Genomic DNA, 22,452 nt, shown 5'->3' with positions numbered 1-22,452 from the left:
ATTCTTGGCATAAGTGAGGAGTGACCTTGGCTAGTCACTTTGGTTTTGGCCTCAGTTTTCTTTGCTCTAAAGCACATGTGTCAAACACAAGGCCCGCGGGCCAAATCCATCCCGCCAGGCCTTGCAATGTGGCCCGCACCGCGCTGTCATCACTGCACTCCGCTGCGTTTCCATCACAATGACAGTTTAAGTCTGTTCAGTAAACCATTCGGCCCGCGATTTAGGCTGGATTTTAGATTTTGGCCCCTTCTCTGATTGAGTTCGACACCCCTACTCTAAAGGGAGGGCCTAGATGCTCTTTCTGGTCTCATCTGGATCTCACTTTTGTGCGAGACTTCCTGAGTCTCTGAATCATTCTGCTTTGGATCCACCTGGAGGCAGGATGTCCAGTTGGCTTCAGAAACACCTTCCCCGCAGCCAGGAAAGACTCACTTGTGTGGTCTGTTCTTCACTCTCAGGGCATGCTCTGGGCTTTGCTGTGCAATACATCACGTCGGAAGTCCATGGTGCCAGGCTGGGTGCCTCTAAGGCAGTGGTCATCCTGATCATGGGCACCTCCACTGATTCCGTGACTACAGCTGCCAAGGCTGCCAGATCCAACCGTAAGTGTCCAGTGTTCAGTGTCCATCCTGAGACTGTGCTACATTGCTTGAGGATCAAAAGTGGGAAGGTGTTATTTCTAGGTATTGCAGCTGATTTTAATGTTCCATAGCTGCCCGAGGCCAGGTTTCAAACAGGAGGAACTCATCCAATCAATCCCTGTGCTATTTGGAAACCAAGTAGTAATGTATGTGTTAACCCTCCATTTGTCTACAGTCTTTAGATTTTTAACATTTAATTTTCATTTTGTGTCCAGGGATGGGTCGTAGCTCACACTTGTTTTTTTTTTTTTTAAGTCTGGTCTCTCACCACCCTCTCCATGTCTGAGGCGAGAGGGATTCATATGGGGCCTTGAGAACCATTGGGGAACTTCCCGTTTTCAGAGCCCTTTTCCAGTACCAGCCTAATGGGTTTGGGGGATGAGTGATGGAAAAAGACAAAGGCTGCTGCTTTTGGGAGGGGATGAAATAGGCATGACCTAGCCTGTGTGTCCCATAACAACTTGTGCTGTGAATATCAACAGAATGTGAGCCCGGACAGGTGGTGTGGTGATGAGGGAGGGCCAGGTGAGTTGGATGGGGCTAAGTCCTCTCATGGCCACCTGTGAATGTCCAGCCTGGAAAACACGAGGCTCTATACAGATACAGGGTGTAGCTTCAGGCCAGTCCACTTGGTGGCCACCTGAACAGAGCAGGTTGGCAGAGACCATTTCTTATTTCTCTGCTCACTTAGGAGTGACAGTGTTCCCCATTGGAATCGGGGACCAGTATGACCCAGCCCAGTTGAGGATCTTGGCAGGCCCAGATGCCAGCTCCAATGTGGTGAAGCTCCAGCGCATTGAAGACCTCCCTACTATGGTTACACTGGGCAATTCTTTCCTTCACAAGCTGTGCTCTGGTGAGTCTGGTAATATCTTTCTTCCCCCCACTCTCAAAAAATAAAAACAAAAGCAACAAAGCCCATTTCAGAGACCTGAGGGTCCTCATGCACAAGATTTTGGTCTTAAAGGAAGATTGTTGCATAGACCAGGACCTTTAAGTTTCTGCTCATGAAAACTATGTACTATGAACTCCAAGGGACTACCAGACAGCTTGCTGGGTAGAGTCCTATTTCTTGTTCTAACTTCCCATCCAAAATTTAGCAGAAAAAGCCCATGCTCACTTGTGCACAGGCATCTACACTAATAAATGGGGAAGATGCAAATTGACCATACCTTCACTATGCCCACTAGCCAATCAGGAGTGAGTATACAAATTAACCCAACAAAGATGGAAGGTTAATTTGCATATGCTGGCACCTAGCTGCTGAGCGCAGGGCTGGACACCTGCGTTGTTGCCATGGCGATGACACAAGTGTTCTGCACCACCCCAGCAGCTCCAGGCCTCTGGGCAGCATGGGAAGGCGGAAAGGCAGCTCCGAGCCAGAGCAATGTCAGAAAGGCAGCTCTGGTCTGGGGTGAAGGTGGTACCAGCAGCCAGGGGAAGGAAGACCTATTTTTGCACAAATCTTCATGCATCGTGCCTCTAGTCTTAGATAAAGAAGTAGAAAATAGAATAGGGAACCTCAGCATCCTGTAGATCATAGTCTTCTTCCTCATACCCTAGACACACTCTCAGCATGAATACATGGGCCTTTAGAAACACAGTAACATAGAATCTAATATCAAAATACCATAGTTTAAGTTGATTTAAGATTAGAAACCTTCCTTTAACCACACATGATTTATTTGACCTGGTTTAATATGTGTTCCTAATGTAATTAGTGGCGAGTCAAAACCTACTACAGAATTATTGCCCTTTCCTCCTGGTAGAAAATTTCAAATTCCCTTTCCAGTGTTGAGGATCTTGCCTTATTTCCTTCCTACTCCCCCACTGGCACTGATTTATGGAAAAGAAAAAGAAGATACTGACTTTGAAAAAGCTTTATGAACCATAGTTATTGCTGTATTGTCACTATTGCTATCATCACAATTAGAAATAACCACAAAACCCTCCTGAAGAACCATGGGATGCCTGCATCTTACCAGGTGTACCCACACCCTCACTGTTAAACACACTCAGATTATTTTCAGAGTTAAGTCAACTTCAAGAACTAGCCCAGGTAGCACATACAGACATTGTGAATGGCCTAGACTTTCTGAGTGATGGTAGGAAACTCAGATCTGGTTTGTGTCTGTTTCAGGGCATGTTAGAGTTTGCATGGATGAGGATGGAAATGAGAAGAGGGTAAGTTCCCCTTTGTTGACCTTGAAAAAAGAATCAGAAATGTATATTTTGGGACCTTGTTCCTCATTGTACACTTCTCTTTCCTTATGGTCTTGGTCCAGTTTTCTTTCTTACCGTTATATTATGTTCTGTTTGTTTTATTTTTCGGGGGAGGGGATAGGTCCATCTATGAATCTTGTGTTCTGTTTTCTGTCTACTTGTCATTTAGGCCTATGTCCAGGTTTTAGTCTCTATGTCCTTAGAGGGGTCTTGTCCTAGTAGATGGGCTTAGAGTTGGAGCATTTCATCCTATGTTCTGCCTGAATCTGGTTCTTTCTTTTGCAGCCTGGGGATGTCTGGACCTTGCCAGACCAGTGCCACACAGTGACGTGCCTGCCAGATGGCCAGACCTTGCTGAATAGTCATCGGGTCAACTGTGATCGGGTGCCAAGGCCTTCGTGCCCCAACAGCCAGTCGCCTGTCAGAATGGAAGAGACCTGTGGCTGCCGCTGGACCTGCCCCTGTGAGTCCTTTGCTTCTCCAGCCTAGAAGTGTTAAAGGGGCAGTGCTTTTAGCTGGGCTGTGCAGAAAGGGAGACCAGAAGCTAAGCATCCTCTCTCCTCACCACAGGCATTCTCAGTGCTACCTTTACCCATATCACACCCTATCATATCCTCTGGACAGGTTTTCATTCAGTCCTAGGGATCCCTGTTCTCTTCCCGTGTCTTTGTTTTTATTTGTTTGTTTTTATTAATCATCAACTGAGGATATTTTCCCAATGATTTTAGATAGAGTAGAAGATTAATAAGGGAGGGAGAAGAAAATGAGAGAGAGAGAGAGAGAGAGAGAGAGAGAGAGAGAGAGAGAGAGAGAGAGAGAGAAGCGATGTGAGAGAGACACATCAATTGGTTGCCTCCTACATGCACCCTGACTGGAGCTAGGAATTGAATTTGGAACCCCGTGATCTTTTGGTGCAAAACCAACATTCTAACCACTGAGCACACCAGCCATGGCTCTTCCTATGTTTTTGGAGGGTGCTTATGGTGGGCAGAGACATTCTCATTCACTTGCCAAGTGTGAGCTCACACCGTTTCTTTCCCTTGTGACTTACTACATTCTCTTAGAAGTTGGGGCTGGATTCCTTGACAATATTCAATAGCTGGAGTATTTGGGATCCCTTGCAGCATGGATGTCAACAGGCCAGGAGCATTCAGTACGGGCATTTGGAAATGCCAGGCTGCTCAGGGATTTAGGGGAGTTTGAGTGGAAGAAGCTCTTGGAGAGGCTGCTCAGCTCTGACCCATGGTCCATCCAGACCCACCCTCTGTCAGTGGCTGTGCTGCCTTGGTACACAGTTCTCTCTTGCAGGTGGAGATTGCCTGTCTTAGAGTAAGGGATGTTAGTGCAGCCTCACTAATTCATTAAACTGCCTCTAAGTTCTTTCTTGGGCTTTTATTTACCCACCACCATAGAAGTGATCATAGTTTGTTTAAAAAGCTCACCTCCAACTTCACCTAGGTCCTCATTTAGCTTTCAAGTCATGTATGGCAGCGGTGCTTTCCATTGGAGGGATTTTCACGGAATCCTCTTACATAGATGCATGATTAGGATTCCCAAGTGGTGCTGTAATAAGAACCTTGAGAATTTGTTGATTACATGAGTGAATGAGTGTCAAATGAGGGAGTGCTGAGACCTAGCCATTTGTTTTGGCTTCGGAAGTATTTCTCGTGTGCGATCTCTTAAGGGATCAAGTCAACATGGCCACTTGTACCGTTAGTCACTTGGCAGCTGAAAGGACACACGTGTTTTTAGGTGAACTTACTTTACAGTGAGATCGTGAGCTCATGCTTTGCTTAGCTCCTCATGATTTCAGTGAGTCATAACACCCCTAGAACTTAACTTTGTTTCTTGGGCCAAGGCAGAGTGGAGCATTCACTTCGCACGTTACATTGTTGTTTTTTTTTTGTGTTTTTTTTTTAAATATGGTTCTATAATTTGCCACGTTTTTAAAAAGTGTAATGCTTGTTCTTGTAAGCTTTCCCTAGGAAAAGATTTAAAGCCATATGTTACTTACCTGAGGCACTCTATCTCTCAGAATCTCAGATTCCTAATATGTAAAAAGGAGGAAACAAAACTATAGGACTTCAAAGGACCTGTTCAGCTCTCAACTCTGTTTATCTGTGAGCACTTTGGTAACGCTGGCTCTTTGTGTGGATGGGAGTTTGGATAACGGCACATCCCTCATTTGCTGTCCCCTGTCCAGGTGTGTGTATGGGCAGCTCTACACGGCACATCGTGACCTTTGATGGGCAAAATTTCAAGCTGACGGGCAGCTGTTCGTATGTTCTATTTCAAAACAAGGAGCAGGACCTGGAGCTGATTCTCCATAACGGTGCATGCAGCCCTGGGGCAAGGCATGCGTGCATGAAGTCCATTGAGGTGAAACATAACGGCCTCTCGGTTGAGCTCCACAGCGACATGGAGGTGAGGTGACTTTTGTGGGTCCCAAGGCAAGGCAGCCACATGAACGGTTTTAGCTGGCATTCCTATTAGAGACGAAGCCTTCTGTCTAACTAGCAGAGTACCACCTTCTTTGGAGGGGCTTCTTGCCATCTCCCTTGTTTTGGTGTAATTTCATGTTGTTCTGGGCCCAGATTTGGTGCCACCTTCAGGTAGCATTAAATTGGGAAGGTAGAGCCAGATTCTGGCACTGGTAGAAAATTGGAGTTGACAGCAGTACTGTTTACCCAGCAGGTATTATGAGCCCAGTGCCTCAGGCTTGTTAGCTTTCCAAAAGAAACTATTTAGTGCCTAAATTAGGGCATTTGGAAATATGTAGGGCCCAAGAAAATGGATGGCTCCAAAATTCAAAAAGAAAACTGCAAAACCGATTTAAATAAATGTTTGGTTAAATGCTTACTAAAGGTTATGTTATGACAATTTCTTTACTTGTTCATTTAGAAATCATAAATATTTCATTATGTGAAAAACAACTTATAGGTTAGATCTCATTTTGCAAGAATTCTTGAGTGTGTGCTGCAATTGCTGAAAAATCATAGCTAGTCATATATTAGATGAGTAACTCACAGCCAAAATTTTAAAATTAGAAAGGAGAAAAAGCCTTCCAAAACATTTAAAGCAAAAATAATATCGTAGTTGTGAATACATTGAATATGTTTGATATGCTGTGTGATGGGGCCTCCAAAAAGCTCCTAATGACTCTCCCCCACCAAAATATAAAATAAAATTAAAAAAAGGCTTAAACTAGTCTTGTTAGCAGTTCCTGGAGACACTGATGAGCTGGCAAAATGGCAACTTTCCTAGCCTATCCTGAGGGGTTGTCTTCCTGTGTGGAGCACACAGAGACTCAAGGTTCAAGGTGCTTCAACCACTGGGTTTTCAGGTTCCAGGTTCATGGGTCTCTGTACAGTACTATAATTGTCTGTTCTCCTGCCTAGCTCTTCAGAACTCCTTTATTTTAGAAGAGCTGTTGATAAACATCAGGGTTTGTGGATAACCCTGGAATTGAATATGGTGAATGTTGGAGACTGCTAGTAACTTCAGGAAGAAGCTAAGAGTGAAATTTTCGGATTCCTTATTGCTGTTACAACTGATGGGTTATTTTCTTTTTTGGGCAGGTGGGGGTGAATGGGATTCTGGTCTCTGTCCCTTACGTGAGTGGGGACATGGAAGTCAACATCTACGGTGCTATCATGTATGAGATCAGATTCAATCATCTTGGCCACATCTTCACATTCACTCCACAAAACAACGAGTTCCAGCTGCAACTCAGCCCCAAAACCTTTGCTTCAAAGATGTATGGTCTCTGTGGTAAGAACATTTTGAATCCTCCCTCCTTTTATACTTACAAAACTTCCCTGCTGTACTCTCAGGACTCTTGGATGCTTGTGTTTCTGGGTCCAGTAGCAAGTTTCTGATGCTGGTGGGGATGGAGAATGGCCAGGTCTCTGGCATCAATATGCTGGCACCCACAGTCACCAACCTGGTCTTTCCTGGTTTCTCTAGGGATCTGTGATGAGAATGGGGCCAATGACTTCATGCTGAGGGATGGCACGGTCACCACAGACTGGAAAAGGCTCGTCCAGGATTGGACTGTGCAGCAGCCAGGGAGGATATGCCAACCTGTTCCCGAGGAGGAGTGTCCTATCTCCAGCACCTCCCCCTGCCAGGTCCTCCTCTCGGCACTGTTTGCTGAGTGCCACAAGGTCTTTGCTCCAGCCACATTTTATGCCATGTGCCAGCAGGACAGTTGCCACCCAGGGCAAGTGTGTGAGACGATCGCCTCTTATGCCCACCTCTGTCGGTCTAATGGAGTCTGTGTTGACTGGAGGAGAGCTGATTTCTGTGGTGAGTAGCTATACGTATCCCCTAAAATTTGTGAATCCTAACTAATTGTGGGCTTGCTCAACTTCCCTGGTACTCAGATTCTTTATCTAGGTAATGAGGATCAAAATCCCACATTTCTTCTGATCTAGGATTTCAGTTAGTATCAAAGAAGGTGGGAGATGCATAAGTAATTCGAGTGTTGAATTTCTATGTAAATGAAAACACAATCATTTCTAGTAGTATTCTAGTGTTCAGACAAATGTGATGTTAATGTGTTAGGCACAGACGGGCACCAGCAAAGAACAGAATAGTCAGTCATTTTGAATTTAAAGTTCCACCAAGCTTTAGCAAAGCCTCCCAGAGTAGGCCATGCCTGAGCAGAATTTTGGAGTGTGAGTGGAATTTTGCCATTTGAATACCTAGAGTTTTCTTAGTTACAGATGCCACAAGGTAGGTATCTCCCCTTCAAGGTCAGCTTCCCTATTTGGACTCGATCCAATATAATTCTGTACTCTTAATTGGTGGGGGAGAAGGGATAGAGAAATCAATATGTACAAGCATCTTGGAGTCTCAGAGTTTATGAGTTTATAAGTATACATCTCTCACAGCTTTTACATGGGGCTAGAGAACTTGGGCATCCTAGTCGCAGCTCAGCTGGTGATGACACCAGTTTCTGCATCTTAGAATGAAACAGTTGGACTAAACAACCTCTAGGTTCCTTTGAGCTCTGAATTTCTGAGTGCATGTGGATGGTACGGCCTCCTTTCTATCTGCCTGCAGATCAAGGGGCAAATGTTAGTTTCTGAGTTATTCATATCACCTTCTCTGCTTAACTAATATTTTGGTCTACATCCTGACTATTTATTGTGCATAGGAAAATCCTTGATGCTCAAAATCCTTGGAGAATTTCTCTGCATTGGCACCATGAGAACCTAAGAAAGGGGTTGAGCAGGGCTAGGGTGGAAGGAATAAATCACCTTGTAGCTTCTTTCCCAAGGCAATTCATCATAGCTGTAGATTCCTTACTTTATTTTAAGAAGAGTTTGTAAGCATTAAATATACTGATAAATGTATTCAAAAGAAAGAACCATGATACTTCCTAAGGACACACAGGTTCATATAACCAGTTATGATTAAATTTGGCTGCAAGTAACAGAGAAATAAAATTCTCTGGCACACAGTGATCAAAGGGAGGTGGTCCAGCTGTTTCTGGGCCTCAAACTGGAATCTAACTTTTTGCTCACCCTCAGTTGGGTGTGGTTTTTCTGCAGACTTTAAGATGGTGCTCTAGTTATCATATCTAAATTCCAAGAAGCAGAATAGGTGAAGGATGGAAAAGGGAAAAAGGGTATGCATAGTTTTTTTTTGTTTTGTTTTGTTTGTTTTTAAAGATTCCTGGAGGCTACTATAGGAGTCTACCCTTCTTCTTCCATAGGTCAAAGCTTTGTCACATGACTACCCTTAGTTGCAAGGGAAGTTGGGAAATGTAGTCTTTATTCTGGGTGCCTCAGATTCCCTCTGGTGGGTGTGAGCCATCCAGAGTGACCTTCTTCTCCATCTGCAGCTATGTCTTGCCCATCATCCCTGGTGTACAACCACTGTGAGCATGGCTGCCCTCGGCACTGTGAGGGCAATTCAAGTTCCTGTGGGAACCATCCCTCGGAAGGTTGCTTCTGCCCCTCACACCAAGTCATGCTGGAAGGTAGCTGTGTCCCCGAGGAGGCCTGCACCCAGTGTGTCGGTGAGGATGGAGTCCGGCACCAGGTAGGAGCCCTGGTCTTTCACCTCCCATGGGGCTGCTTCTCTCTGGGCTCAGTAAGATGAACTGTTCATCAGTGATTGGCCCCTTCTAACTTTAGCAGCAGGGGTTGACTCTTAAGGGGGTCATTGAGGGATAGGGGAGCAGTATGACATAGTGGCTTTTGAGTTAGATCTTGGTTCATATCGTGACTCTGTCATATGTTAGCTGTGCTACTACTATTGCTACTAATACTTTTTTTATCATTATATTGATATAAATAGATGCTATAGGAATCTAAGAAAGGATAGGAAAATAATATTTTATGTGGTGATGCCCACCATTATATATTATATACCTTTCATTGTACTAACCACTATCTATTCATTATCTCAAAAATTTTCAAAGATGGGTTTTATAGGATATTAACAGTTACCTGTGGTCAAGAACATTTAAAGAACACTAGCTAGACAAGTTAAATAGATTGCTTTATTGTAGGGCTATTTAGAGTTTTTAATGTACTAACATGTGGAAAGTATTTAAGAGGGTCTTCACTTATCAAACTTATATAACCATGAAATTTGTATGTGTGGTGGATGAGTGAATGTGTGTGTGTGTGTGTGTGTGTGTGTGTGTGTGCGGGCGGGTGTGCATGTGGACTAGGACTAGTCTCTTGGAATAGGATTCCAAGAACACACTGGATATCTTGCATCATCTCATAAATACAAAACATTTATGAGAAAACTAAGGCTTAGCTTAGGGCACTGCCCATGGACACAGTTTGTGAGTTATAGAGCTGAGTGTTGAACTCAGAATTTGAAGCTATTTCTGGCCCCAGAGAACTTGCTTGTTCCAATATATGAAATTGCCCTTTTACTAGGCCTTTTTTGTTGTTGTTGGGGGGCGGGGGGGGGGAAGGGCGGGTTTGATTTTTGTGGAAGTCATCAATTCTTTTAGCCCTTTAGGAGTTATTTATACATTTTGAAAGGATCCTCCCCTTCCTAAGATGATAATTGTATCTCTTCAAAGTTGGCAGACAACATGTGTGTTTGTCGGACCTGGGGCAGTGTGTGACTGCGCACATGTTTGTGTGTGCTGTGGTTCTGTCCTTCATACTTGACAGTGATATTACAGAGCATGGTAGAGGGAGGAATACATTTGGGTTCTAGCAAAGGAGAATGTGTTCTATGATCATGTGCTGATCCCCAAACCTAACATCTCTGTCATCACAAGAAGGGCTTTATCACTAAGGGATAGGGTTTGGTGACTTGCCACGATGTTTAATCACCGCTAGGAGAGCTCCTTAAGGCCAGATAACCAAATGGGGAATGATGAAAGCAACAATTCCAGTAACTACACTGTTCTTCCCTGACACAGTAAGCCAGGAAATGGACTATTTTATTCGATTCTCCCCAAAGCTCTGTAGAAACGTCATTATATGTCCCACTGAGTGGAAGAGGAAACTGAGGCTCAGATGGCACAAGGAGATAAAACGCATTCTTATTCTCTACACCAGGATATCCCATAGTGTCTGCCATTGATCTCATCAGAACCCTGAGCTAACCTCTGAGCTAACTGGGAGTGCAAATCAGCACGGGCATCCATTAGGCCGTTACTTGGGTGCTCCACCTGCTCTGTTTGTTTTTAGGCTCCATCCCATTTATTTTCACGGTGGGACAGATAAACTCAGAGGGAAGCCCAGTCATACTCTACAACTATATTTCAACTTGCCAATTTAAGTAACTTCCTGTACCACAATATTCTCCAAACGAGCTGACAAACCTTACACTGCTCTCCCTGCACTCCTGCTGGGCTCCAGGGATGTGTACCATTCACAGGTGGGGCTAGCACCCAGTGGTAATTGCAGACTGGTTTTGCTGCTCATGGTAATATACTCTCAGAGGGAGGCAGATGTGGTCTCTACTCCCTTCCTTCACATCCTGATGAGAAGTCAGCTCAAGTTTGCAAAATGTTTCTGGCTCTGGGGCCATCAGCTGTCTGCAGGGGGCTAAAAGCTGGAAGCTTGTGAATTTTATTTTAGTGTCTCTACCCCTCTTTTCTCTACTCCTCTCTGACCCTGTTTCCCCCTCTCACTGCTCCCTCATCTTCAGGGCAACACATCGGGAATATGCATTCACATGGTATAAAGAATGCTTCCAAATAGTGCGCTATTTTTGACATAGAAACCGTCTTATAAAAATGTTTTAAAATCAAGTAGCATAAAATGAATTAATTAAAACTATGAAGGGAGCACAGCCGGTTTTAGTTATTTCAGAAAATACTACAGCTTACACAGATGAAAACAAGTATCTTATCCAGCCACCTGCAATTGCAGCTTTTACTTTCAAAGTAGCGTTAAGAACAAAAAAGTCTAATATGAAAAATATTTCCATTAAATGAATTTTTTTTTAAATGAAAAATTAAGGCCAGAATTTTTTTCCTTCAGGAAATAAACCAGGGTATAAATCTCTTGTGGTAACATCGGAAGGGCAAAATATTTACCAGTTTCCATAGCTCTTGTTTAGGTTACGAAGTGCACTGTAAAGATGGGAGCCCTTGTTGCCGGCTCAGAAGGGATCCAGAGCCGTGCTGGCTGTCCTCTCTTCGTGTTGGGGAGCAGGGGGTGCTGTGCAGGGCAAGCACTGCTTCAGTGCAGCTCAGCAAGAACTGCCTCCATCACCCAGAAGCCTAGTGCCCCTACCTGGAGCCTCCCTTTGTCTCTGATCTTTGGATTCTCTAACTTATACTGTTCATTTGCATCTTCTCTTAAATTCTCAGCTGTGGGCTTATATTCCTTCTGTGACCTTAGGGTTTGAAGACTTCTAGGTTGCCTTGCCGAATTCTCTGTGGGCCATTCTTTTGTCACTGAAATCTTTAATTGCAGCTAGCTCTCATATCTGTTCTCCTGTCTCAGTAAATTGTCACATCCTCGCCCTGGAACCTGGGGCGTGAGACAGGGCTGCCTTGGAGATGGCTTGTGCTGATGCAGGAGCGCCATCTGCTGGCCCACTCACTGCATAACCCGGCATGTTATGCCCCTATATAGCTGGCCGCTGGCGGTTTTTAAAAGCTTAGTGTTAACCAGAAAGGGCTTTTCCAGGGGCCCAAGATTCTGTCTCCTGTCTCAGACAGGCCTCCTTAAAGCTGCCTGGGAAAATAAAAATCCCCAGAGGAGGAGCTTTAGCACCTGCATATGGTCATCTATTGTGGTGTTGCCCCCTCTCAGGATAGTTGTAGCATTATTTATTCTTAAATTTAGATATCTGAAGTCCACAAAAACAGGCTCTTTAAAGAGCCTCCTTTAAAAGAGAGGAAAATCGCCCTGACTGGTTTGGCTCAGTGGATAGAACTTTGGCCTGCAGACTGAAGGGTCTCGGGTTCAATTCTGGCCTGTACCTTGGTGGTGGGCACATCCGAGGTGGGGGGTGTGCAGGAGGCAGCTGATCGATGTTTCTGGCTTTGTATTCTTCTTCCTTCCTCTCTGTATAAAAAAAAAATCAATAAAGTATTAAAGAGAGAGAGAGAGAGAGAGATCCCTCAAAATACTTAAAAACTATAACCCTCTTATTATTTCACCACTTTTGCCATTTAAATGTCGAAATACCACCTCCTCCCCACCATTTGCCATTTCTTGGCATCACCCAGAGGCCTGAAGGAATGAGCGATGCTTCCCATCCCCTGCCACTTTGCCCAGGCTCTCTGCTCCCACCTCTGAGGCCAGCACCCAGGGCCCCTCTCTGTGTCTTCCTGGCCCCCAGAAACACTTCAATAGCAGCTCCTGCAACCTCTTTTTTTGTTTTTTGTTTTTTTGTTGTTGTTGTTGTTTCCTATTCCTAGTTCCTCAGCCCTCCCTCTCAGTCCTGCTACCCTCACCATTTGGCCCTTATTTAACAGTCTTCCTGGGAAGCAGGGCCCTGCTTATAAAGCTCCAGGGCTGCCCCATTGCCCACCAACTTAAGCTCCTCAAGTGGGCAGGGAAGGCCTCTACAATTGCCCACTGACCCACAGGACATTCTCCCAACTGTTCCACACCCAGAATTCTTTCTCCTCCCCCAGCTCCCCCACCCCAGTCCACCTCCCACCCTTCACAGGCACTTCATCAGGAAGCCTTTCTGAGGGCCAGGCCCCAGTGAACTCCTCTTCTTTGTCCTCCTGTGGTCCTTTTATGTTTCATTTTGAAAATAGCGTTATTGAGATATAGTTTACATATAATAACCAGCAGCTAATAAAGTGTTTAGTTGGGTGAGTTATGACACATGTGTACTCCTGTAAAACCACCACCACAACCAGGACAAGGGACGTTTTCATTAACCCCCAAGGTTTCCTTGGGCCCCTTTTAATACGTCCTCTGACCCCCTGTTCCCATCCCCAGGCAACCATTAGTCTGCTTTCTGTCACTATAGATTTGTTTATATTTTCTGGAATTTTATATAAATGGAATCATGTAGTATATATTACTCCCTGGCCTGGCTTCTCTCACTTAGCATAACACTGTTGAGATTCACCTGTGTGTGTTTTGTTCTTCGATAGTCTGAGTAGTATTTGACTATTTATGGCGGAGTAGTATTCCACAGTGTGGATGTATCACACTTCATTTATCTCATGCAACTTTTCCTGCATGATCTTATTTCCTCAAGTTGACTGTACTTATCCAATGTCTGTCACGCCCACAGCCCCAGCAGTGTCAGGCATTGTGACTGCTTGTGAGTAGCAGGTGTAGAACATGTGGTGTCTAGGGCCAGAATGCCAGGTTCAAATCCTGGGTGTGCTACTTGGTCATGTTCCTTCTCTGTGACTCAGTTTCACCATTTATACATGAAGAAAATAATAGTACTTTCCTGATAGGGTTAATGATAAGGAACATAAAGCAAATAAACACAAAGTCCCTAGGGAAAAAAATCTCGAACATATCTAATGCTAATTTTTATTGGGAGGCAGCGGAACCTGTTGTTAAAGGGTGGATTCAGAGTTCAAACCCTACCTCTGCTGGTTCGACCCCAGAACTGCAAGTGCCTCAACTTTCTCATTTGATAAGTAGAAATGATAATAAGCATATCCTCGCAACAAGGTTGCAGTGAAGTTGGGGGAACTGACTTCCGTTTACTCCAGAGCTTTCTGCCCTAATGCCCTGCACTCCTTCTGAACCTCGTTTTCTCTCAGTTCCTGGAAACCTGGGTCCCAGACCACCAGCCCTGCCTGATCTGCATATGCCTCAGTGGACGGAAGGTCAACTGCACCTCGCACCCCTGCCCCACGGCCAGAGGTGAGTTCATCCTCTCTGGGGCTCCCTCCGGGCCCTCTAGCCACCATATCCACATGTGGATTTCCTGGGCCTGGCCTGTTTCCCAGGCCAGACCACCCTTCCTTACCTCTCAGGGCTGGGGTTCCTCAAGTTGCTCTCAGAGCTTAACCCTGTTCCACCTTGACCCTCAGACTAGAGTCTCCTGGAAAGCACATTCAGGGGTCAACAGCCTCATTCTCATAAATCCCATAGCCTGTGTTGTGTAAGGCCTGTGCTGGTTTCTACGGATGATAGTCTGCTTGGTGCACGGAATTTGTGCATAGATAGGGTCCCTAGGCCTGGCCAGTGATCAGGGCAATTGGGGACTTCAGGCTGCTGCCTGGGGGCCTTCCTTCCAGCTGCTGGCCAGGGCCTCTCTTTCCTGGCTGCTGGCTGCTGACTGCTGGCTGCTGGCTGGGGCCTTCCTTCATTCTGTGCTGCCCCCTGATGGTCAGTACACATCATAGCAAGTGATTGAACTCCCAGTCTCCTGATCAAACTCCTGAGGGGACACTTTGCATATTAGCCGTTTACATATATAAATTGTTGACACTATTACAGATGTCCTCCATCCTCCCCATCTTTGCCCACCTCCATCCAATCCCTGCCACCCCTCCTCTGGCCTTCTCTGCTCTGTTGTCTGTGCCCATGGGCGAAGTATATTTATATTCTTTGGCTGCTCTCTTTACCTTCTTTGAGAGTCTGCCATATTTTAGATCCTGCTCCAGGCTGTACCACTGTTTATTTCTCTGAATTCTGCGGCATTCTTTTCCAGCTCCCACATGTGGGCCGTGTGAAGTGGCTCGCCTCCACCAGAACGCAGACCAGTGCTGCCCGGAGTATGAATGTGGTATGTGTCTCACCTTGGGCATTCTCCAGGGCCCAAGCCCTAGCCCCAAGTGAATGGGTGCTGCAAGAGACATTTGGTTTCAGGCACAGGGTGTGCAAAAGGAGGTGGACAAGGGCTGATTGGATTTTCTAAATAATGGAAAGAGTAACCTCTAGAAAATAGGATTTCCTGCCTAGAGAAATTCTGTAGTAAATCATTAAATGTCAGATTTGAAAGCATCAATTAAAGACTGGGGTAATCACTGGTGGGGGAAAGTGTTCAGAAATTGACTGAAGAGAAAGGCCAAAGCAGCCCATTTTCTTTTTCCTTTCTGATGATCTTAGATGTGAAGAAGGTCACACACAGGGCACCTTGATTTCAGCAAGATCTGACCTGAGAACAGGTGGTGTAAAGTAGATCTGAGAATGTTAACAGTAGACAGAACTGGGGGATCATTTAGTCCAAGTCTTCATTTTGTAGACCTTTTAGGCTTCTACAATATTTCAGGCATGTTGCCTTTATTATTTCATTACATCTTTAGACTGACTCTATGCAGTAGAGTTCCCACTTTGCAGGATTTGAAACAGAAGTCTAGAGGGTTCAAGTGACTTGGCTGTGACCTGAAAGTCCTAGCATATGACAACATAATCAGTATGAGCTTATTGTATGATCTAGATCTATCTATCTATCTATCTATCTATCTATCTATCTATCTATCAATCATCTATCTAACTACCTACCTATCATCTATCTATCTCCCCCCTCCACTTCTACCTCTATCTGTATCTCTACCTTTAACTCCTAATCACCATCTACCTAACAGAAGTCTGCATGAATAGAAATATAGGGTGCCATTCACAGGTAATACAAGAATAACCTTGCTAAACTCTGAAGGATGTCTTATTTTTTTTCTGTCCCTTAGTGTGTGACGTGGAGAGCTGTGACCTGCCCCCGGTGCCTCACTGTGAAGGTGGCCTCCAGCCCACATTGATTAATCCGGGGGAGTGCAGACCCAACTTCACTTGCGGTAAAGCCTCTGTGGAGAGGAGGTGGTAGCCAGGCCACTCTCTCTTGGCCTGGGGAAGGTGTCCTGCATTCTAGTTAGCTGACTCTAGTAGGGTTCGGGATGACTAGGACATAGGGGTCAAGGTCACCCCTGGATTGATTGAACCCTCTAAAAATCTTCCCAGCTGCATGATGCTGAAGGTGTCCTGGGAGTGGGCACAGCCAGTTGAGCTGTATTATGAGGCAATTGTATCTGAGATGAAGAAATCTCCAGACCTAATCTCTATTTACTCTCATTCTCCCACACACCATTGAGGGGAGGAAAAGTTTCCTTGGTTTGTCCTCATCATTGGACCTTATTCCCAAACAGACGAACAATTTTCTCCCCTTTGTATGCTTTATTATCTAATCGTTAAATACTATAATTTAAGCATGGGGTTGTACTAAAGTAAGATGTGTCAAGAAACTGAGTTCTGTATTTGGATACTGAGAATACCCACTTGAAGTCAAGCAGAGTTCTTTTAAAAAAAATATATTTTATTGATTTTTTACAGAGAGGAAGGGAGAGAGATACAGAGCTAGAAACATCGATGAGAAAGAAACATCGACCAGCTGCCTCTTGCACACCCCCCACTGTGGATGTGCCCGCAACCAATGTACATGCCCTTGACCGGAATCGAACCTGGGACCTTTCAGTCTGCAGACCGACGCTCTACCACTGAGCCAAACTGGCTTTGGCCAAGCAGAGTTCTTATCTTGTTGATTTAGAATCTCTCTTGAGCTCCTAGATGTAAAACCTCAAGAGTGAGAGGACATCTTGTATTTGAAGGAGGCTGTGGAATAGGCAAAGGACACAGGATAGGATTTGGCATTTATAAAACATTGTGAGTTTGACGATTGCCGTCGTTCTCTCATTCAACCTTCTTAGAGGACCGGAAGCTGTAGGGTATTGTTCTAGGGACTGAGGTGGGGATAGGATCACATAAGCTACGAGTATATAAAAATGCTTACCAGCTCATGGCATCCAAGGCCTAACTGGGTCTTAGGGATTCTATATCTGATGCCTCTGAGAATCAATAGCTGGAAGGACTTTATCCCATCCAAATGTGCATGAGAAGGTGGTAGAGGGGGACTGAAGAGTCTTCTCTTCTTCTCCATTAAAATTTCTAGTTTCACATTTCTCCTTTTGATTGATGTTCACATTCTCTGGAGACTAACTCCTTTTAGGGATGATTGAATACCCACAGCCCCTGAACTGGGCTTATGTACATTTCTGAATTAATCCTCTGGCCTAGAATCCCCTGGGTTTTTATTTAATAGCTGGATATTTTCAAACCCTGATTGATTTTAATGCCCAGTGTGGCAGGACTAGGTTGTCACCTTTCTGCTCCTCAGCCTGCAGGAAGGAGGAGTGCAGAAGGGAGTTGCCACCCTCCTGTCCCCCACACCGGACACCGACGCTTCGGAAGACCCAGTGCTGTGATGAGTATGAGTGTGCTTGTAACTGTGTCAACTCTACGGTGACCTGCCCTCTGGGGTACTTGTCCTCGGCCATCACCAATGACTGTGGCTGCACCACAATCACCTGCCTCCCTGACAAGGTAGGGGCTGCTCAGCTGTGGCTGGGATGATGGCCAAACATTTGCTTATCATAAAAGATTTGCCTTCCTGCCCAAACCAAATGCTATATGGCTGTTGGGTGAGCAGTCAATATTCTATCTCAGCCTAATGGGAATTTAGTTAGCTTAAGAGGTATTTATGGAGAATCTACTATGGCTAGGTGCTGAGATTACAAACAAGGTATAAGACATGGTCTGGCCTTTAAAGATATTTCTTTAGGTTAACTAAGGAAATAATATGAAGGCATCCATTATTTACAGATGAGTTAATAGTTGACTCACTTGTTAATTGCTATCAATTCATTCATTTATCTTTCCTCCCTTCTTCCCTCCCTCCATTCTTTTATTCCATCCAAAAATTACTGAGCAACTACTGTGATATACCAGAACTGATACTGTACTAGGTATTATGGGAGAAATGTAAGATGTAGTCAATTTATGGTCTTGCTAGTATATATAAACTGAATACAATAAAGTATCAATAGATGGTACAGATATTAAATGCACATAGCAGTCATAGGGAATAGATCCACCAAGAAGAGTTATCATGAAAAATAATTAATTGGCAGAACTTGAGATGAACCATAATTACAGTAGGAAGATCTGAGAAGAGTTATAGCTGCTGAACTATTGAGGGTGAGTCCTGCATTGAATGCCAAAGAGAAGTCACAGTTACCCTTCCCTGGAGCCTATTAGGGCTAGAGCACACACTCATTTGCCTGGAATGCTCTAGACCTCTGGTCCCTTCTGGATTATCTTCCAGTTCAAAGATTCTAAGTGCCCAGGTTCTGGAGGAGCAGGAGCAGGTCCAGATTTCATACTTACAAGCATCTACTCTATAAGCATCCCTGCATGTGGGCAGAGACCATGTTGGTTTTATTTATTGCTATATTCTCAGTGTAACCTTGAGAAACTTCCAACTCATAATAGATGCTTTCTAACCTCTTGTTCAAATGAACTGAATTAGTTCACTTACAGAAACCTTGTGTCTGCAGGTGTGTGTCCACCGAGGCACTGTCTACCCTATTGGCCAGCTCTGGGAAGAGGGCTGTGATATTTGCACCTGCACCGACATGGAGGATGCTGTGATGGGCCTGCGTGTGGCTCAGTGCTCTCAGAAGCCCTGTGAAGAAAGCTGCCAGTTGGTAAGATGCAGAGAGAGACTAGACACTGCGTGAAGCACTCAGGGTATGGAAGTAGAGGGAGGGCATCCCAGGAAGAGGCAAAAAGCCCCTTTAGTAAACTCTCATTCAAGACCAGGATGATGAGGGAGGGAAGTGAGCTGGGGAAAAGAAAGAAGCATCAAGGAAGGATTGCAATATCATCCTTCTGTGATTCAGGTAATCCTTGCCTAATGGACATGTATGTTGTATGGTCTTGAGTCCAAAGGGCTAGAGAGTTGGTTTGAGAAGAGGTGTGAATTAAATGCCAAAAAAGAGGAATTGATTTTTTCTATCTCTTCCCACTTCAGACATTACCTTAGGCCAGTGTTTCCCAAAGTGTGGTATGCATGCCCCCAGGGATATGGGAAGAGTTTGATGGGGATACGCATTGCACCGGAGTTTGGTGGGGATATGCACTGCACCGTGCTTAGCTGCGCCTAATTCTACGTTCTCACGAGTACGAGGGGTACTCAATGTTACGAAAATTATAGAAGGGATACACATATGTCAAAAGTTTGGGAAACACTGGTAGGCTATCCCTAGAACAAATAAATGTTCTGAATTTTCTGAGACTGTTCCAGTTTTAATGTCTTATAGTGTTTCCACATAGGTTGGTGATTTTTTAGACTGTGCTTATAATCTGAGGTATAAAAAAATATGATTAGTCTTCCTCAATCAGTTTTAAATTCTCATTATAGTTTACCCCCAAGATTTCTCTGTATTTTGGGGACTCTTCTTGAACATTAAAGATTAATAAGACCCTAGATAAATGAAGCAATCTTGTGCAGAGAGAAGTGGGGTCAAATTCTGCTTGCTGGTTTAATGCTATTTTTTATTATTAGTGCAGTATTATCAGTAGATATTGATGATGGAAAAAGAGTAACGCATCTTGTGATTGCTTCTGTAAATGTTAACAGCAGAGAAGACAGTGCTCTTGATGGGGTTTTGGAAATGTATGGCTTGATGATGAAAGGGAGGAATTATGAGTAAATCCAGAAATATGGAGTCCATTCAGCTCATCTGCTGTGCTACCTGCAATGATGTACTGAGGAGGAGCAGAGTTGCTAGGCAACTTTGAGAGGTGATGATGCTATGGTATCCAGGTGTGTCTTATGGGAATGCTAAGTTTTGGAAACCTGTTGGTCTCTATCTCCTCCCATAGGCCATGGAGGCTATCAGAATAAATTGCTATCAAGTAAAGAGAGTACTGTTTAGAGGCCACTTATATATGGCACCCAATATATTTTGTGTTTCAGTAGGGAGTTTTGGTTGCAAAGAACAGAATCTATTCAAGTTAGCCAAAGTAAAACTCAGAAATGAAGTACAGGATGTATAAGTTGGGATACAACATTTCTCTCCCGTGTCTTATGAGCCCCATCCCTGTCTGCTTCTCTCTGCCCATCTGCTCCAGTTCTGCATTGCAGGTCAACTTCCTCTGGGAAGAAGTTTTGCTTTCTCATAAATTTTATTTTCACATGGCTTTATTGCATCTGGCTTCAACTCAACACGACTTTTCAGATCCAGAGCCATCCCTGTCCAGTGTGACTTGTTCAATCTTTGTGTTCAATAGATTGGCTTTTCAAGGAGAAAATTGATGGGCTTAGCTCATCCCATGGATTGGATCTTCTGTTCCATCCCAGTCTAGTCCAGTAGCTGTTGGGGAGGGTGCAGATTATATGGCAGAAACTTGTCTGTCTAGAGGCTGTGGTGCTGGAGGCAGTTTCAAAAAGAAAATGGGTACAGAGATCAGGTGAAGGAGGCAACATTTCTAGAACTCTTGACCAGATGATTCCTGCAGAGAACTGAGTGACCCATTCACACTTTCTAAGGAAGAGAAGGAGGCTTTGGTTTAGTGAAAGCTGAAAGCATGTAGGAGGCTAGACTTTGGTCTGTACAATGTTTTGAGTTGAGGTTGGGGCTTCAGAGAATTGTGATGGTTTCAGACTTCATTCTTCAAAGAGGAAGGTATTGGCTCTGGTCTGGCTCCAGAGACATTTGAGCTCACTTACCCAAATTCATTTGTTGTCTAGGTTGTAACAAAAATAAAAATAAAAACAAAAGCAAAGAATTATCACCCTCTGATTCTTTCTTTCTAAAGTAGGGGTGTAGAACTCAATCAGAGAAGGGGCCAAAATCTAAAATCCAGCCTAAATCGCAGGCCGAATGGTTTACTGAACAGTCATAAACTGTCATTGTGATGAAAACGCAGCGGAGTGCAGTGATGACAGCGCGGTGGGGGCCACATTGCAAGGCCTGGCGGGACGGATTTGGCCCGCGGGCCTTGTGTTTGACACATGTGTTCTAAAGCCACAGCCTGGAGAAATATACTTCCTCAACCACCTCCATAGTTTTCTACTGTTCATGTCAGAGAAATCATGTAGAGCAAGCAAAAGGCAGGCTGGCTTCCCAAAGAATATTACAGTTGTGCCTACATGCCTATGGCCTTGCTTCCATGTTGATGGCAAAAGGAATTTCCCCTCCATCATATAAACTTTAGAGAAGATTTTCTTTGAAGACTTATGACCACCTGATTCCCCACTTTTAGATTCCAGAATCAGACTAACTCATGGCATTAGGAACTGTGTCTGAGGAACTGAACGTAATGCATTATATATTATTCATCCTCATGATACTCCTCCAGAAGGAAGAAGAGGCAAGACTGTTCTTCCCATTTATCAGATAGAAAGCAGAGCACTAGCACAGGGAATGAGGTTGGCCATAGCTCTACAGTTCATTTGAAGCCAGTAAAACTGGGTTGTCTTGACTCCTAGCCCTGGGCCCCTTCTATGAAGCTAATATACTGGCAATGTCAGCATTTTAAGGGCCAGTCTGATCCAGCGAAGAAACAAGGGACCAGTGATCCACACTTTTCACCACCATTTCAGCAGTGTTAACCATGTTTAAAGGATTGTGTTGCTAAATATATTAGGAGTGTATTTTCTTCACTGGCATTTATCTTTAGATTGGCTATATATTGGACCTGCTTACTTCTATTCTTAATTGAGAAACCAATGAAAACAGGATGGAGAAGAGAGTAAGAAGAAGGGTCTGAGGTGTATATTTTGAACAGATATAAGGTAGAGGATTTAGAGGGCGAGAAAGAGAGATGAAAATATTGGATGAACCCTGGTTGTGCAGCAGGAAAATGGGAATGCCAGAGGTGAAGAAGGGATCTAAAAAAGATGGCAGTCAGGAAATTTGGAGACATAACTAGGAGAACCTGAGCATGAGAAGTTGGTGGGATTTTGGGAGCAAGGCATCTGTCCTGGTAGTCATTCATAGTATCAACAGTGTGTCTTCCCATATTGGAAGGCAGCAGAAAACAGGAAGAACACACCAGTCTATGTCACTCGGCACTCTTAGAGAGGCACACAAGTGATGCTGGGTCCCTGAAGGTATTGATGACTCTCTTTTGTGCTCCTTGAGTCCTTTATGGCAGCTTGTATATTCGGCCTTGTAGTGGAGGGTGTCTAGATTATATCATTCTAAATTGTTGGCTTCTCCAAAGTACCTAGTATGTCATAGATGCATAATAAATTATTAGAATCTCAGATGATAAAACACTGGGGACAACTCACTGGGCACCTCTATGGCATGGGTCAGGATGTAAGTGGGCCCCATGGAGATGGTATGATGTTGATCCAAGTCTCTGGAGTGCTTGTGTAC

The 22,452-nt window shown here is 44.4% G+C and overlaps 1 protein-coding gene across 2 annotated transcripts in view; it reads left to right on the top strand.

Moving 5' to 3' along the window:
• Window positions 1–22,452, top strand: part of VWF (von Willebrand factor) — a 120,635-nt gene that overhangs the window by 78,951 nt on the left and 19,232 nt on the right. For both annotated transcript variants that reach the window (XM_045587659.1, XM_036455712.2), the window contains exons 31-43: window positions 459–602; window positions 1,333–1,497; window positions 2,782–2,825; window positions 3,150–3,327; window positions 5,068–5,288; window positions 6,443–6,635; window positions 6,831–7,172; window positions 8,716–8,915; window positions 14,050–14,152; window positions 14,946–15,020; window positions 15,922–16,026; window positions 17,400–17,605; window positions 18,619–18,768. In XM_045587659.1, coding sequence (XP_045443615.1) covers window positions 459–602; window positions 1,333–1,497; window positions 2,782–2,825; window positions 3,150–3,327; window positions 5,068–5,288; window positions 6,443–6,635; window positions 6,831–7,172; window positions 8,716–8,915; window positions 14,050–14,152; window positions 14,946–15,020; window positions 15,922–16,026; window positions 17,400–17,605; window positions 18,619–18,768 — 2,126 coding nt within the window. The remainder of the gene's footprint in view (window positions 1–458; window positions 603–1,332; window positions 1,498–2,781; window positions 2,826–3,149; window positions 3,328–5,067; window positions 5,289–6,442; window positions 6,636–6,830; window positions 7,173–8,715; window positions 8,916–14,049; window positions 14,153–14,945; window positions 15,021–15,921; window positions 16,027–17,399; window positions 17,606–18,618; window positions 18,769–22,452) is intronic.

The sequence above is a fragment of the Pipistrellus kuhlii genome, unplaced genomic scaffold (assembly GCF_014108245.1).
Source record: "Pipistrellus kuhlii isolate mPipKuh1 unplaced genomic scaffold, mPipKuh1.p scaffold_m20_p_3, whole genome shotgun sequence".
NCBI lineage: Eukaryota > Metazoa > Chordata > Mammalia > Chiroptera > Vespertilionidae > Pipistrellus > Pipistrellus kuhlii.
Note: the sequence above shows the minus strand (reverse complement) of the source record. Positions and strands in the feature narration are given on the sequence as shown.